Below are 18300 nucleotides of genomic sequence, written 5' to 3'. Positions count from 1 at the left end.
GGATTGTGATGATAAAAAAGTATTAAGCCCTCTAGCCTCCTAGATCCTGAAGCAACTAGAAGGAAAAATACGAGAGGATTGTATGATAGTCCACAACAAACTCTGGGATCTATCCTGTAATCACTTTTTGAAGAGTGCTTTAAAAACTATTGCTTTTTTATTTCTTTGCTTTGTATATATTTTTACTACACAATAGAAAAAGTTAAAAAAAAGTCATTGTGAGACCAAATGAGGGAGAAAAATGGGAAGTCTTGGGTTCACAATTTAAGGTTCAAACTTCTTTCATTCTCATGTTTCTTTAACGTTCAGCCTGTGAGAGAGAACAACACTCATATTTTTCAGGTATCATCAGAGAAGTTAAGCAGAGATGCTGAAGTTCTTAATACACTGTGACAGAACTGGAATTGGAATCTGGGTGAACAGAACCTCAGGACTAGCTTTCATTCTTCTAGAACAGAATCTAAGGAAAATTCCCTCACCATAGAATAATGTGAGATAAAGATTCAATTGTGCAGCATATTAGAAACTAAACAATTTATATTTTACTGATATGCATCAAAGCTATTTTATGTGATTTGAACAAACCTCATAATTTTAACATCATCCACCATTACAGTAAACTTTCTATAAAGTTTATAGAAATGAAACATTAAATTGTATGTGAATTTTAAAAAGTAAAATAAATTAAAACAGAAAAATCAGATAAAACTTTTCATGCATCACTTCTTTCAATTTTAGCAGGACCATTTCAAGTAGGGTAACTTTTTATAGCCAAACATTTGCATAATGCCTTTTAATTGCTTCTTTCCTCCTCAGGCAATTGAGGCAAAATATGTTAAATTCCAGAGATTTGCATGGGGGCTCATTATAGGCCTTGGGAAATAAGGAAAATATTATGAATATTATGAAATACAGAGTATAGGTTTAAGATATTTACAGCTTGCCCTAGGATGCCAAGGTAGCCTGGGACTGACCTACTCGAGCTTTTTCAATGTTTATTATAATGAATAAAATGCACAGTAGTAATGTGTCTCTTCTAACAATATCCTTTCCACCTCCCCCAAGTCATATATGTTTGGGTGGGTATGGTAACTATTAAGTGTAGATCTTGGGAAATGACTCTAATTGGGAGCATGAACATGCTTGCTTGAATATGAATATACCCAATGACAACTATACAAATACTTTTATGACTTGTTCATATAATCTGCTATACTGAGAGTTCCCTTAGGCAAGAAAATAGCCCTAATGTTTGGATTCATAAGTGTACTTTTGAAGTTAAGACATTAAAAAAACAGCTCATAGTACACCATACTTTCTAGTTCCTCTTACTCAAAACTATGAAACATGAATATATATATATATGTCCTATGTATAAAAGTAAATGGGAGATACATCATTCTGCAAATACGGTATTTATATTTCATCATATAATCAGTAAAGTAGGAGGCAGAAAGGCAAAAGTTAGGGATGCCACAGATTTGAGATTCTGTGGCAGCCATGAAATACCTGGGAAAGTGGAAACAAGGTAAAGTAGAAAGAATGCCCAGGATAAAATGACTTGCATATTCCCAATATCTTTGGTAGGCTAGAACAAACATTTAATTAGATCATGTCTCCTCCTATTGGCTACATACTAAGGAAAATGAGGTAGAGTTGCATTCTTGGTTATAACTGCAATTCTTTTGTTACTTAAACAATGTTAGCATATAATATTTACCCATCTAGAAATATAAATTTATTTTCAAATGAAATAGAATCTGGAGGTTCTCGGAGTTGTGAATGTAGATCCTATCTTACCCACTTGTTCTAGTTACTTTAATTTGTCCAACCAGCTTGCACTCTAAAAAAAATCTGAGCATAAATATTAAGTAAATTTCAGTCATAACCTGTTAGACAAGGCATCATTATATTTTGCCCTATGCTTGTCCCATTTAAGTCTAAATTTTTATGTCTGCTTTTCCTCATTACCTACCAGTTCTTTTTGCTCTGAAATGATCTGTAGGCCCAGCACACAAACTTGTTTCCATTTACTATCAATTGGCAATTGCTATCCCTTTCTATAGGTTAGAGGCACTGATGAATATGTTCAATATCAGATACTTGTACCATGAAACTTTCTTCCTGCCTCCTTAGATTTGATTTACAATAGAAAATAAGCTTATTTCAACTTCTACTGAATTTTATGGTGCACAATGATTGATAATTATTCACTAAAATGATACACGTAGTGAATGTTGGTTTTGAATATTCTCAAGCAGGGCCTTCAATAACATTGCTTAAGTTGCTGCTGAATTTATTCCCAAAGAACAGATACTATAATAGTTATTGTTTTAGCAGATTTCTAATTTTCAAACATCAAAATCTTGCCAATGATATTTTATTTGGGATTTTTAAAGACTCACATTTCCTGTATGAAAGATCAAGATACAAAGGTATTTTATACAGAAAACATTTTCATACATCTACTGGGACTCATACTTTAAAGTTCGATTCATATATTTCACTTCTTAAACTTCCTTTCTATAGTACGAATCCTTTGATGTTGAATAAGGTATAAGGTATGCTCAAAGTAATTCCATAGTCAGGACAACTAATGGATTTCTCTCCAATATGAATTCTCTGGTGTTGTGTAAGATGTGAGTCACAGCTAAAGGTCTTTCTACATTTATTATACTTGCATATGTTAATAAAGGCCTTCTCACAATTATACCATTATAAGGTTTCCTTTTAGTAGGAATTCTCTAGTTTGAATGACTAAAAAAGACCTTTCCATACTGACTACATTTAAACCTGTTTCTTTCCAAAGAGAATCATCACATGTTGGAAAATGTGTGAGATGTTTGGAAGAATCTACTATAGCTGAAAAAACTTATACATACTCTAAAACTGAGTAATTCTAGTCCTAGGTATAAAACTACCAGACATACACACTCATATACATATACCCAAGACATAAGCAAATATAGTTATAGCAGTATTTTTATTATAAATAAAATGTAAAAAATATAAATGCCCACAAACAGAACAGAGATATATTCTTAAAATGGAGTAGTATACAGAATGAAGATGAACACTACTGCCACATGCAATAATGCAAAAATAATATTGAGTGAAATAAGCAAAAAACAAACGATGTATGATAAAATATATATACTTTAAAACATGCAAAACCTATTCAGTAATATTATAAGGCAGGGACGTGGTTATCTTTGGGGAAGTTAACAACTAACTATCTTTTATTCAACAGAATGCAATGAGAAATATAGTCTATAGATATTTTTTCTCTTAGGTGTTCCTAAGAGAAAAGCTTATAACCACTTTGTATATTGCTTCTGTATGTATTATTATATAAATTATTTTTATGAACTATCTAATTCATCAGGAATAGTTGAAAACTTAAAAAATAGCTTCATTGCTGATAAGAGTTCAGTAACAATGGTCATACTCATTTTATATGCTAATAAACAATGCATAAATAATTATGTGGTATAGTTCTTTAAATTGATGGCTACGATAACATTTGTGATTAAAATTGCATTAACATGTGTAAGCATGTTTTTCTTTTAAAGCAAAGGTTTACAATGACTTGGAAAGGCTTCACAAAGAAATCACATTGTTTAATGAATTTCCATGTTTTCTCCCTTGTGAGTTCTCTGATGGACTATGAGGTTTCTCTTATAACTGAAGGATTTACCACATTCATTACAAATATAGGGTTTCTCCCCTGTGTGAGTTCTTTGATGGACAATGAGATTTGTTTTCTGGCGGAAGCACTTCCCACATTCATTACATTTATATGGTTTCTCTCCTGTATGAGTTCTTTGATGATGAATGAGATATGACTTCCTGCTAAAGGCTTTACCACACTGAGCACATTCATAGGATTTCTGCCCTGTATGTATTTTTTGATGTACAGTGAGAGTTGCTTTCTGGCGAAAGGACTTCCCACATTCATTACAAATATAGGGTTTCTCCCCTGTATGAATTCTCTGATGTAGATTGAGATTAGTCTTCTGACTGAAGGATTTCCCACATTCATTACATTCATATGGTTTCTCTCCTGTATGAGTTCTGTGATGATCAATGAGGTATGACTTCATTCTAAAGGCCTTTCCACAGTGAGGACATTCATATGATTTCTCCCCTGTATGTGTTCTCTGATGTGCTACGAGGGTTGTCTTCTGGCGGAAAGATTTCCCACATTCATTACAAATATAGGGTTTCTCCTCGTTATGAGTTTTCTCATGAAGAGCAAGGGTTGTCTTCTGGGAAAAGGACTTTCCACATTCATTACAAATATAGGGCTTCTCCCCTGTATGAGTTCTCTGATGTACAGTAAGGTTTGCCTTCTGGTGGAAGGATTTCCCACATTCTTTACAAATATAGGGCTTCTCCCCTGTATGAATTCTCTGGTGTAGAGAGAGGGTTGTCTTTTGGCGAAAGGACTTCCCACATTCATTACATATATATGGTTTCTCTCCTGTGTGAGTTCTCTGATGACGAATGAGGTGTGATTTCAATCTGAAAGCATTCCTACATTGAGGACATTCATACGATTTCTCACCTGTATGTGTTCTCTGATGATCAGTGAGAGCTGTCTTTAGGCGGAAGGATTTACCACATTCATTACAAACAAAGGGCTTCTCTCCTGTGTGAGTTCTCTGATGATCAATGAGATATGACTTCCTTCTGAATGCATTTCCACACTGATGACACTGATAAGGTTTTTCCTCTGTGTGAATTCCCTGATGAAGAATCAACACTGACTTTCTGCAGAAAGATTTCCCACATTCAGTACATGTATGTTTTCTATCAATATTGGTTGCTCTTCTCCTTTTATTATATTCAGATGGGTTTTCCCCTCTGTAAGTTCTATTATGTGTAACTAAGCCTCCCTTTTTAAGGAAGGATGTCTCACAGTTATTATATCCAAAGCACTGTGTTGGAGTATCCATCTTCTGGTATTGAATAAGCACTTCATTATGAGTGAGAGCTCTCACATTATGGTTATGGGATTTGACTCCAGGATGAGTTGTTTCTTGTTTAGTATTGAAAAGTGATTTCCTATATCCGTTACGCTCAACAAATCTCTTTCTTGCAGGGCTTAGATTACTAATGATTAATTCTGAAACATTTTTCAAAATTGTTCCATGGGTATGATATTCAGAAGGTCCATTTTTTGAATTAACAGGGGTTTTGCCTATAATAAATGCCTTTTTGTATATATTACCTTTTTCCTTAATCATTTTTTTGTGGTTGAGGAATACAACTGATCTAGAATACTTATCTTGGTGTTCCTTGAACTTCACTAAGTAGTCTTCAGCTTTCCAATTTTCTTCTAGAAAACATAGGATAACAATGTGTAAATATTCATATACTTATTATGGAAAAGAATTGTACTAGGGATGACTGAACTCAGGTTTAGCCAAAAGGGCCGAAAAATACCAGGACAAACTACCTCCTGGCTGGGAAAAAAATACAAAACAAAATCCTGCTTCAGTGTTGAATAATGGTACCTTTTGCACTTTACACCAGAACTTTATAATCATTGTGAAATGAAGATAAGCAGCAGTTAGCAGAAGAGAAAGGATGGTAAAAGGCGGACTGATGCCTGGATAGGTGAATTCAGAGGCAATAACTAAGTCTATCAAAGGCATTAAACTGTAATCAGTAGAAAAATTTGTTCATGGTAAATATTAGAGGAAGGAATATTTTTGGAGGTCACAGAGCAGAATCTGTATATTTATACATTCATACCTAGATTTCTGTATGGAAAAATGCTTCCAGCTGTGTCATCACCCCCACTTCCATGTTTTCATCAATGGCTAATTAATCTTTTCAAGTATCAATTTCCCAATGTTTAGAAAAACAATCCTACAATCTAGGCTCTAATCCTTCATATAACGGGAATCATTGTCTATTGTAAGGGGAGAACGAAGAAAACATTCCCAACAGTAATTTCAAAATAAACAAGGTGTATATTCACTGCTGTAGTCAGATTCTGCTTCCATCAATTAATTCTTTTAGAATTGTTTGATAATGAAATTCTCTAGACCATCAATTTTAATTATTTTCTTTTCAATTTGAACTCCAGTTTTCCACCAAGAGGACCAGAAGGATCAGATTATTCAATCTGGTCCTAGAATATCCATTAATCTTAACCTTCATTTTTCTTATAAATTTATAGGTATATTTAACTTGTTACTTCCCTGTCTTGTAGGACAATGTTAAAACTGAGCTCAAAAATCTATTTCTTCTTTGAACCCATTACCCACAACAAATAAGGAATAAATAAGGAATTTCTCCCATAAACAAAACTTTATATGACCTAGATTGACTTTTTTGTGGTTAATTATTAACAACTTTTTTAATTGTTGTTAAAACCTGCTAGACAAATTCTAAGAGCCGTAACATTTTAGATTCACTTTTTATATTTATATCAGCTTTCAGGTTTGTCCACATATCTGACAAATTCCACTCAAAACAAGAAACTTCTGTTTTAGTTAGAACTGGTACTTGCTCTAAAAATATCTCACTGATTCCTAATCACAAGCTGTGCTCAAGTTCTTTTAATCTGTTAGCTTGCCTTCCAATATTATTTCTATTCTATTTAGAGAATCTTCAAGGAAATGCTTCTGTTCCATGATTTTGAAAATCCTTCACGTGTTTCCCTCACCACTTAAAGCTCTATTTTTTTTAAAATATGAAAGTAATTATGGTCTGAAAACGTCATTTTAACAATCTTTTAACAGGTTTGTACTGTAATATAAATGTTCCATGACAAAAGCAGACTTTGATAGTAGTCCTTTCCCAACTAAAATCTATGCTCATGGATGGAAAATTTTATCTCCTTTAAACCTACCTGAATTTACATCAACACTAGGTATGTTAGATAGATAGCGTTTGGCAGAAATCCAAGCATTTCAATCAGAACAAATAGGGACATGAGATGAACAAGTATGGAACTTACCAGTATATACTTTCGGACTGGATGAAAAAGATACCTCTCCTGCATAGCTCCACAGATAATTATGAACTAACTACTGAAAACCTAACACGTTATATATCACAGCAAAGACTATTCAAACAAAGAATCTTATCTGTGGGAGGAGGAATCTTTAAGAATGTGCAATCAGGTATCAAATTCTATGATCTTAAGAAAGAACTGTGTGTGTGTGCATACCTTAGTCTGTAAGTAGTACAGGAATTCAGAAAAAGGAAAGGTGAATAGGATATAGAGTGGTTAAGGAACAGTTCATGGAGTAGAAATCTTCAGATTTAACTTTAAAAATATATAGTATCTAGAGGGAAGAACATAACACAACGATAAGTACAGATGTGATAATGACCTCTACAGATATGGAGAATATTTAGGAAACTAGATCAAGCAGAAATTAGCAAGAAAAAGAAATAAAGTTGAAAAGATCAGATGAGATCTTATTGTGGTAGCCTTTGAAAGAAAAGGAATTTCAATTTCTTGAATTAATTATTAAATAATAAATAATAAACAATAGTTAACAAGTATTGATGTATCTTGCCAGTAAAGTAACAATATAAATTGAAAGAATTAGGGCAAAAAGTATGGTAAATCTAATTAAGGTATAAAATAAGACATTTGTCATTTTGTATGATGTCAGTGAGAAATGAGAATATGGGAGGATGTAAATATATTTCACAGGCTGATAAATATTACACAAATTATGAAGCAATCAAAAAGAAAGAATGACAAAAGAGTTAAGCTGACAACATAGCAGGAACAAAAGAATTTAGAAACAGATATCGGGAAAGGATTTAAGAGCTGGGAAAGTTAATGATTTTCATTCCCAACATTTTATACAGAATAAGTGAGACATCATGTATTACTGTGCTCCTGACAGACTAGGTACAGGTGGGCAAAATGTGCCAAGTATGTTCATGTTAGAGCTACTCACATAAAACAAAAAGCTTAAGTTATGAAACTGGATGAAGTTATTATAATTTTAGGGAGATAATTTAAAAAGGCAAGGCCCTTGAGAATACATTAGAGAAATAAGAAAGCCCAGTGAAAGAACGTGCATTTATTTTAAAAATATCTGGCTATTATGTGCCAGACATTGTTTCTTGCAATATGGCCAGTGGTGAAGAAAGCCAAGTTCTAAATAAGCACTCAGAGAATCAGCATGAGAATAAGTTAGTGTTGTTTTACCCCAACCAATCCTCATTTTCAAGAATGATGATCAGTACTATAAAATTAACAATAAAGGTTTACTGGAGGGAAATGGCGACTGTAAAATTATTGATCTGAGCTGAGGGAAGTAAATTTTACAGTTAATAGCTAGATTTGTGGTGAGAATGAGAACTGAGACTTAGCGCAGAAAACAAATCTGATGTATTATATAGGAAAGGGAAATAAAGAAAATGGAAAGTAACTAAGAAAAGGAACATTAGACAAGGATTTCCTCTTCTTTTAAGATAGATTTAAGAGTACCTGAAAGAAATCTATCACACTGGCAAGAAAATAGGGGATGGAGAATGCCGGAAAAAGAGACATAAATTAAGGGAAAAAAATGATTAAAGGAAGGCTTATAGTACATTTTGGGTAAGTTAAGAGTGATAAATATCTCTGATACATCAAGCAAATTAGGAAAGATTGTATTTGAGGAGAGTGATATTTTGAATCATAAGTTTTTGAGTCGTGAAGGTCTTTTCAAAGATGAGAAACCTTTAAAAAGACATTCTTAAAACATTTTAAATGTGCCACCACCATCTGAACATTTTAAAATTTAATTTCCAATAGATTTCATATGCTTAGGATTCAGAAACTCACCTAAATAGCCATGACCTGAAAATGATGTCCATGGCTCTTCTCCCCTTTCCAACTTGAGGATCACATCGGGTTTAGTCATGTGACAACCTGATAAGAGAAAATAAGATTTGGTTTAAGTAACTTGGGTTTTAATACCTCTGAAAAATGAGTTAGATGCAGCTTCAATGCTGCAAATTAAGCAACTCATTTGTGTATCAGCAAATTTAATCGCCCCTTGCACTGGGCAAATGAAGACACAATCCTTTCTCCTAATCAAAAGGAATTCATCAACTTTAGGTATGAAATTCAATATTACACATACTTTAGACACTATGAATGGAAATGTATGCTAGTAAAAGTTTCAAAGAGAAATAACAAAGATTAAAGGGGAGATAAATAAAACAGAAAATTTTTAAAAAGTAGAATTAACAAAACCAAAAGTTTGTTCTTTAAAAAGATCAATAAAATTGACAAACTTGTAGCTAGACTCAAAACAGATCAAAGACCTAAATATAAGAACCAGAATTATAAAACTCCTAGGAAAAAACATAAAAAATCATTTTCAGGAATTTGTGTTAGGTAATATTTATATCCAAAACATAAGCAACAAAAGAAAAAAATAGATAAATGGGATCTCATCAAAATTAAAAACCTCTGTGTATCAAAGGACTTGATCGTGAAAGTAAAAAGACAACCTACACAAGGGTAGAAAATATTTGGAAACCACATATTTGATAAGGGTTTAATATCCAGAATATAGAACGAGATCCTTCAACTCAACAACAAAAAGCCATAGAACCCAATTAAATAATGGACAAAAGACTTGAACAGTCATTTCTCCAAAGAAGATATATAAATGTACAAAAAGCAAATGAAAAGATGATCAACATCATTAACCGTTAGGGAAATGCAAATCAAAACTATAATGAGATACCATTTCATACCTACTAGAATGGCTATTACAAAAACAGAAAATTACTGTTGGAGAGGATGTAGAAAAATAGGAACACTCATTCACTGTGGTAATAGGTAATATGTACAGCTTCTGTGGAAGACAGTTTGGCAGAAAGTTAAGTACAGAATTACCATATGACCTGCCAATCCCATTTCTAGGTATATAGCCAAAAGAATTGAAAGCAACAACTCAAACAGATATTTGCACACTTTTGTTCACAGCAGCATTATTTAAAATTGCCAAAAGACGGAAACAATCCAAGTGCTCAAAAGACGGAAACAATTCAAGTGCTCAATGAATGGATACACAAAATGTGGTATATATGCACAATGGATAGTATTCAGCTGTAAAAAGGTATGAAGTTCTGATGCATGTGATAACATGGATAAACATGAAGACATTATGTTGAGTGAAATAAGCAAGACACCGAAGGACAAACACTGTATGATTTGATATGAAATTAAAATTAAAAAAACTCATAGAATCAGAATGTAGAACAAAGATTACCAGAGCCTGGAGTGAGATAGGGAATGGGGAACGACTACTTAAATTGTATAGTTTCTGTTTAGGTTGATGGAAAAATTTGGGTAATGGGTATTAGTGATGATAGCACAATATTGTAAATAAAATTAACAGTACTGAATTATATATCTGAATTGCTTAAAAGGTGAAATTTTAGGTTTTATATGTGTTACTAGAATAAAAATAATAGGGTGGCATATGAGAATCCTGTATTGTGGATGACTGTTCTGTAAAACCACAACTTCTACATTAATTAAAAAAAAGGGGGGGTGGGTGGGCAGTGCAACGGTGGCTCAGTGGTATTCCGTCTGTCATGCCAGAGACCCGGGTTCAATTCCTGGTGCCTGCCCATGCAAATGAAAAAAAAAAGGGAGGGGGGGACAATTCTCTACTTCATGCTGTTGCTGTGATGCTCAAATGAAATAAAGTATGTAATAATTTAAACTCTGAAAAAAAGTTTCAAAGAGAGCTTTTCTTACCCACAGATATAAGGTGGCAATAGTTTTCCAACATCACATCCATGTATAGAGTCTTCTGAGCAGGATCCAGATGCTGCCACTCCTCTTGGGTGAAGTCCACAGTCACATCTTTGAATGACACTGATCCCTGTAATGGATGTGAACTGTGACAGAAGCTTGTTGACCAGATATTAGGGACTCATTCTGACTCTGTGCCTTTGTAGCATTCACACAGAAACTTGTAAAGGAAGCCTATCATTTCTTTCTTTAGTGATTTATATTGTGGAAGAAATAAAATTCATGGTAGAGAGGCCACTGAATTTATTTAATAACTCATTCTAAAAGTATTTATAGTGAAATCATTTTGTGCCCCTGTGCTGGTCTGAAAGGATGTATGGACCCTAGAAAAGCACTGTTTTAATCAAAATCCCATTTCTTAAAGGCAGAATAATTTCTATTCAATACTGTATGTTTGAAACTGTAATCAGATCATCTCCCTGGAGATGTGATTTAATCAAGTGTGGCTGTTAAGTTGGATTAGGTGACGACATGTCTCCACCCATTTGGGTGGGTCCTGGTAAGTTTCTGGAGTCCCATAAAAGAGGAAACATTTTGGAGAAAGCTAGAGATTTGGAGAGAGCAGAGAATACTGCAGCACCATGAAGCAGAGAGTCTAAGAGCCAGTGACCTTTAGAGATGAAGAAGGAAAATGCCTCCCAGGGAGGTTCATGAAACCAGAAGCCAGGAGAGAAAGTTAGCAGATGACGCCGTGTTCACCATGTGCCCTTCCAGCTGAGAGAGAAGCCCTGAACTTCACTGGCCTTCTTGAACCAAGGTATCTTTTCCTGGATGCCTTTGATTGGGCATAGATTTGTTTTAATTGGGACATTTTCTTGGCCTTAGAACTATAAACTAGCAACCTATTAAATTCCCCTTTTTAAAAGCCATTCCATTCCTGATATGTTGCATTCCGGCAGTTGGCAAACTAGAACAGCCCCAAAAGTGTGTTAGTTTTCTGGAGTGCGAAGATAAACAAAATACTATGTCTGCTCACAAGAAGTTACAATCTCAGAGGCATGTAACGTACCTTCATGAAAGCATGTATAAATACATTCCTGGAAGGTGTTACAGGTACAATGATAGAAACACACATAAAAAACAGTGTATCATACAGACAAGAACAATTTCTGTTCAATGAGGAGATAAATATATTCCTCTTCAAGATGAATGTGTTCTGCAGGAAGAATATAGTTTTAAAAATATATGGTAAGACAAACTTTCAGCAACCACTAATAACAGTGTCAGGAAAATACACTCTCAGATAAAAATTTAAAATTCTGGACAAAATTTAAAACAAGCAACTAATGGAATGCACTGGAATCAAAAGCAGGCAGAAATTAGAGGAGAGGTCATCCTTGAAGGACAGCAAGTGTAATGGGTAAGAACTGTTACGGTTATGGCTTTTTCACAGTTCTGGAGGCAGAAAACCAGATTACCTGTTCAAGGTGGTAAAAGACAGATTTAGGGGGAAATTCTGGAAGTGAGAAAATTATATAAAGGATAAGACCGAAAATCTAAGTTAAAGGCCTCTTGAAATCCCTAGCTGATAGGCTCTGCATATGTTTATGGAGATCGAGATCTCAGGGCCGTTAGCAGAAAGCCAACTGAAAGAAACCAGAATTTACCCTTGAAAGATAAAAGCACAACTGTGCCAGTTTGAAGCTATCATGAGCCCCAGAAAAGCCAAGTTTTAATCCTGATCCATTCTTGTGGGGTCAGCCATTTCTTTTCATCTTGATTCAATACTGGAGGGAGGGAACTTTTGATTAGATTATCTCCAAGGAAATGCAGCATGCCCAACTGTGGGTGTGACCTTTTTGAATGGATGGAGATGTGACTCTGCCCATTCAAGGTGGGTCACTAGAGTCCTTTAAAAAGGGAAACATTTTGAAGAACCTGCAGATGCTTGAAGAACAGTTGCTTCAGAGCTGACAGAGACATGGATGGTTGGAGATGCAAGGAGTGCCAACAGAAAAAGCAAATGCCTAGATATGAATACAGCTCAACAGATGTCACCATGTGCCTTCCTATGAGATGCTAAGCAAGCCAGAACCCAGAGTTGTGTCCCAGATGAGCTAAGTAAAGCCCAATAAATGCTTGGAGAGGAAACTACTGGCATCAGATGCTGGAAACAATGGAACAGGGAACAAAAACCAGCAGATACCAGCCATGTGCCTCTCCAGCTGACAGAGGCATTCTGGATGGTATCAGCCTTTCTTGAGTGAAGGTAACCAGTTGTTGGTGTCTCAATTTGCACATTTTCATGACCTTAGAACTGTAAACTTGTAACATAATAAATTCCCTTTATAAAGCCATTCCATTATTGGTATATTGCATTCCAGCAGCATTAGCAAACTAATATAGTATCTAATGAGATTTCTAAGTTTTCTGCTTTTTTTTTGACTGAGAGCATTCCACAGCCTGCTCATAGTTCAAGTAGAAGAAAATGGAAGTCTTAATGGATTGAGGTATCAGAATTTGGGGTTGACAAAGGAATTAGAAACATAGTGGGGTAGGGTAGGGTGGGAGAACACGGAATCACAGAATTGCAAAAAGCAAACATCCAAATCTAAAATAAATACTCATCAAATCCCTGAGAGCTAAATTACATGAACACAAAGGAGAATCTACCTTCCCCCCTCTCCCCACAGGGATGCCAGAGTAAAAAGCAGCAGCTGGAAGCTTAAATAACCTAGTGGAGATCTCAGCTGCTTTACACTAAAGACAGAGACAAGAGTTTGAAGTTTTATTCCAAGCAAGTTAATTGCTTGCTAGAACAAAAAACCAATAATACTCAGAAGCATGTAAAAGATGTAACAGAATTCAGTCACTATAACACATTATTCATGATATCCAGGTTTCCAGTAAAACTAGACATGAAAAACAAAACAAAAACAAGGGGGGAATTTATGACCCATACTTAGAAAAAAACAGCCATAGAAATGAATTCCTAGTGAGTCCTGATGTTTGATCTTACTGATAAAGGTTTCACACTAGCTGTTTTAAATGTGTTCAGAGATGTAACGGAAAAATTAGTCTTAAATAGTGATCAAATAGGGAATCTCAAAATGTAAATTATAAAAAAGAATCCAATGAATATTTCAGAGCTGAGAAGGTCAATAACTGAAATGAAAAATTCACTAGATAGGCTCCACATCAGACCAGAAGTAGAAAAAGGAAAAATCAGTGACCTTGAAAAATACATGAATAGAAATTATAGAATCCAAATAGAAATTTAAAAGGCTAAGGAAAAATGAATAGAATCAGAGATCTCTGGCTCAATATTAAGTGAACCAATATATGTAAAATTGAAATCATAGAAAAAGAAGAGAAAAAAGGGGTAAAAATTTTGTTTAAAGAAATAATGGCCCAATACTACCAAAGTTTGCAAAAAACCTTTAGCTTACAAATTCACGAAGCTCAATGAATTCCATCTAACAGAATAAATACAAAGAAAATCACCACATAAATCATAGTCAAACTGCTAAAAACCAGTGTGGTAGTTAGGTTCAGGTGTCAACTTGGCTAGGTGAAGGTGCCTAGTTCTATTGCTGTGGACATGAGCCAATGGCATGTGAACCTCATATGCTGCTGATTACATCTGCAGTCAGCTAGGAGGCATGCCTGCTGCAATGAATGATGTTTGATTTAATTGGCTGGTGCTTAAGTGAGAGAGTTCAATGTAGCACAACCCAAGCAGTTCAGCATACCTCATCTCAGCACTTGCAGCTCAGCCCAGGCCTTTGGAGATGCAGAAAGAAATCACCCCAGGGAAAGCTGTTGGAACCCAGAGGCCTGGAGAGAAGGCCAGCAAAGATCACCCTGTGCCTTCCCATGTAAGAAAGAACCTCAGTTGAAAGTTAACTGCCTTTCCTCTGAAGAATTAACAAAATAAATCCCCTTTTATTGAAAGCCAATCTGTCTCTGGTGTGTTGCACATTCCAGCAGCTAGCAAATTTGGTACCAGGAGTGGGGAGTCGCTGAGGTTTGCAAATACAAGATATGTTTGGTTTTTTGGATAGATAAGGGGAAGATTTTGGAGGAATTGTGAAGAGAATGATGGACAAGTCCTGGAGTGATTGAAGAGACTGTTGGTGTAACCGGAATCACTGCCAATCTGGACAAAGGGACACAAAAGGGACAAATTGGAGTTTGCAGAGTGAGAATCATGGAAGCTCGGGTCTGAAGCCAAGAAACCTCAGCCAGGAGAGTGGACCCACCCATATACATGGAGAGGATGAGTCTCCTACCTTGTTGCAGTGAAAGAGTTGTGCTACCTCAGGCCTTGGAAAAGGTACAGCATGTTCCTTGGGGACTGGGGAGAGCCCGGCTGCCACTACATGGAGGGGTTGCATGTGTGCCCTGGAAATGGCAAAGAGCCCAGGTGTGGCCCTGATGCCTGGAGAGGGTGGAGCCGAGATAAAGGTCTCCTCAATGTTTCTCAAGGTTGATTTGGAAAGAGGAAGTCAACTGCATAGACACTGGGAAGGAGTGGGACTGTCACTTTCTAAAGCTGAAGGATAAATGACTTTCAGACTTTGAAATGCAATGTCGGTTGCCCTGCAGGTTTTCCTTCCAATTTCTCCCTATGGATCTTGTGACTGCCCTTCCTTTGCATATTGGCACCAGATAACTTGTTTTGAGATTCATAGGTTCACAGCCAGAAGAGAATTTTTTGCACTTCAATATTGTTTAAGGTGAGGCGTGTAGCTGCCAAGTTGACAAGGGGTGGACATGTGGTAGTTAGGTTCAGGTGTCAACTTGGCTGGGTGAAGGTGCCTAGTTCTATTGCTGGGGACATGAGCCAATGGCATGCAAACTTCATTTGTTGCTGATTATGTCTGCAGTCAGCTAGGAGACTGTTTGCTGCAATGAGCATGTTTGATTTAATTGGCTGGTGCTTAAATGAGAGAGCTCAATGTAGCACAGCCCAAGCAGCTCAGCATACCTCAACTCAGCACTTGCAGCTCAGCCCATGGAGATGCAGAAAGAAATCATCCCAGGGAAAGTTGCTGGAACCCAGAGGCCTGGAGAGAAGGCCAGCAGAGATCACTCTGTGCCTTCCTGTGTAAGAAAGAACCTCAATTGAAAGTTAGCTGCCTTTCCTCTGAAAAACTACATGTTAATTAAATAAATCCCCTTTTATTGAAAGACATAAAGATTGTCTCTGGTGTGCTGCATTCCAGCAGCTAGCAAACTAGAGCCACCACCAATAAAGACAATAAAAAATTCCACAACAAGCAAAACTATTCTTCAAAAATAAAGGCAACAAAAAATGATGGCCTCTGAGGCAGTGGGGGCAGAGCCCATGGTTCTGTTTTTGGGCATGCATCAGGTGTTCCGGCTGTTTCAAGACAGCTGAGGGACAGCCAGCCATGGCCTGCAGTGGCAAGGCAGTAGCCCACAGCTCCGGCACTGCCTGCCTAGGAGCTGATCCAGCTTTTGGTGAGTGAGCTATCCCAGTCCATGCACACTAACATCATGTGTACCTTGTGTGGCTGCAGCAAGATCCTACCCAACAGCCCCACCCTCAACATGCACCTTGGTCAAGAGCCACTGCCTGCAGGATGTCATAGTAAATTCAACTATAAGGAAAAATTCGAAAACGGTATGAAATTCTACTGCTGTCCAATTCAAGTATGACCTAGAGGGCTGAACAGACCATTTTCTCAATTCTCTCTTGTAAAACAGCACTTTATGAAAATGCATGCTGAAAAGAAACATAAATGTAGTAAGTGCAGCAATTCTTATGGAACTGAATGGGATGTTAAAAGACATGTAGAGGGCTGTGGTAAGACCTTTCAGTGCACATGTTAGAACTGCCTGGCAGTCACACATCTACTGAACTGACCATGAGATCCCTGCTGAGCAAAGGAATCCACTTAATTAGAAAAGGGAAATGGAGAACTCCACAAATAACCAGAAGTTGTCAAAGAAGACCTTTGAATTACAGCTTGATAAACCAACCTTTAAATGAGACACAAGAACTAGAAATTTCAGAAATTAAGCTAATAGCTTCCTTTGAAAACTCTCATAGCTCTAATGCTGGAAAACAGACTCTTACAACACCTCCAAGATATCCTCAGAAGTTGCTTTTATCAAAGCCCAAAGTGGTTTTGGTTACACTGCCTGTTATGCAGTTTTCTTCTATGCCTGTCTTTGTGCCCACTACAGCCAACTCCTCAGCCTAGCCTGAGGTAGTAGGTATGGCTCATCAGGGCTCTGCCACCAGCACCATTCACTTACTTTCCTCATCCATAGGTGTCCTAATCCTCGGCCTAGATTCAGAGGCTTATTCTTTTAGAGAGCCTACCTCCCTCAAAAACTGTGAATCCCATTGAGCCAATTAGTACAGATGTTCAAATGAACTTGGGTAAAAGCCCACCAACTACTTTACAACAACTAGGGAACATGTGTAAGAAGAATGGCATTTCTTCCATCAATGTGCAGACAGATCTGTCTTATGCCTCGCTAAGCTTCATGCCTTCTGCACAGTGGGATTCCTAGACTCCTCTGTGTTGTCTTGTTTTCAAACTGATTTGATGATTGGTTCTCAAGTTTCACATCCCATAGTGTTCATACTCAAACCTTGTTACCCAGTCTAAAGAAACTTCATTTATAGGCACTCAGACTGATGCTTTTTTAGATGCTTGTTTCCAGTCAGGTGTATCTCTAGAGGAACTTAAACCAGTGGAGGTACACATGAACCAAGCGGTAATATGTGGAAACATTTTTGAGAATGTCCATTCATCATTCAGGGTTTCTATAGACAATATTATAAGCAACGGTTTGGTAGCAGAGACTGTAACTCATGGTTTGTTACCTCAGATTGACCCTAAGACTTTAAATCAAGATATGGAGAAATCCGCACCAATTATTAACTTCAGTGAGCAGAACAGTATGCTACCTTCAAAAACATGACAGATAATGAGAACTAAATCATAGTTTATTAAGTGATTTAGAAAACATCTTATCAAGTAACCTGCTGGGTCAGACACTGGACAATCGTAGCCTTTTGTCTGACACAAACACTGGACCTGACACCCTGCTCCCATCTGGCCCAATCCAGAATCCAGGGAAAGATTTTGATATTGAAAAGTTATTTTCAGCCTCAAATATCCAAACTCAAAAGGAAGACAGTAAACTCAGAAATATGAACACTGAATCAGTCTTGGAATCCCTGGACATATGGACCCAAACCAACTTTTACTTGTAGACACCTCTGCTCAGTCCACAGTTGTAGGGGAAATGTTTGATATGTAGACACAGACACACTTAAATTTCTTTTTTAGACAGTAGCCCTCATCTGCCTCTGGGTGGTATTTTGAAACACTCCAGCTTTTCCAAAAACACTGCTTCATCTGACACAGAAACCCAAGCAACGGGATTTCCACTAAAAACCTACCTGCTCTAGAAAGCAAAGTTCAGTTGAACAGTTCAGAAACACAGACAATGAATTCTGGTTTTGAAAACCTTGGGGTGTTTGCTTTTCAGCAGCAATGAAACTCAAACAACCA

General features: G+C 36.5%; 1 protein-coding gene across 4 annotated transcripts in view; it reads right to left on the bottom strand.

Annotated features, from left to right (window-relative positions):
- Positions 1-221: 221 nt before the first annotated feature.
- ZNF567 (zinc finger protein 567) overlaps positions 222-18300 on the bottom strand; it is a 45008-nt gene continuing 26929 nt past the window's right edge. For 3 of the 4 annotated variants that reach the window (XM_077133389.1, XM_077133390.1, XM_077133388.1), the window contains 3 exons: positions 10745-10871; positions 8810-8896; positions 222-5341 (listed from right to left, as the gene is read on the bottom strand). In XM_077133389.1, the coding sequence (XP_076989504.1) occupies positions 3621-5341; positions 8810-8896; positions 10745-10871 (1935 nt within the window). In that variant the 3' untranslated portion in view covers positions 222-3620. Of the gene's footprint in view, positions 5342-8809; positions 8897-10744; positions 10872-15731; positions 17868-18300 lie in introns of those variants that run through there. The other variant, XM_077133391.1, reaches the window with a different exon arrangement.

This window comes from Tamandua tetradactyla, chromosome 16 (genome assembly GCF_023851605.1).
Source record: "Tamandua tetradactyla isolate mTamTet1 chromosome 16, mTamTet1.pri, whole genome shotgun sequence".
Classification (NCBI taxonomy): domain Eukaryota; kingdom Metazoa; phylum Chordata; class Mammalia; order Pilosa; family Myrmecophagidae; genus Tamandua; species Tamandua tetradactyla.
This window is presented reverse-complemented; position numbering and strand designations above follow the sequence as displayed.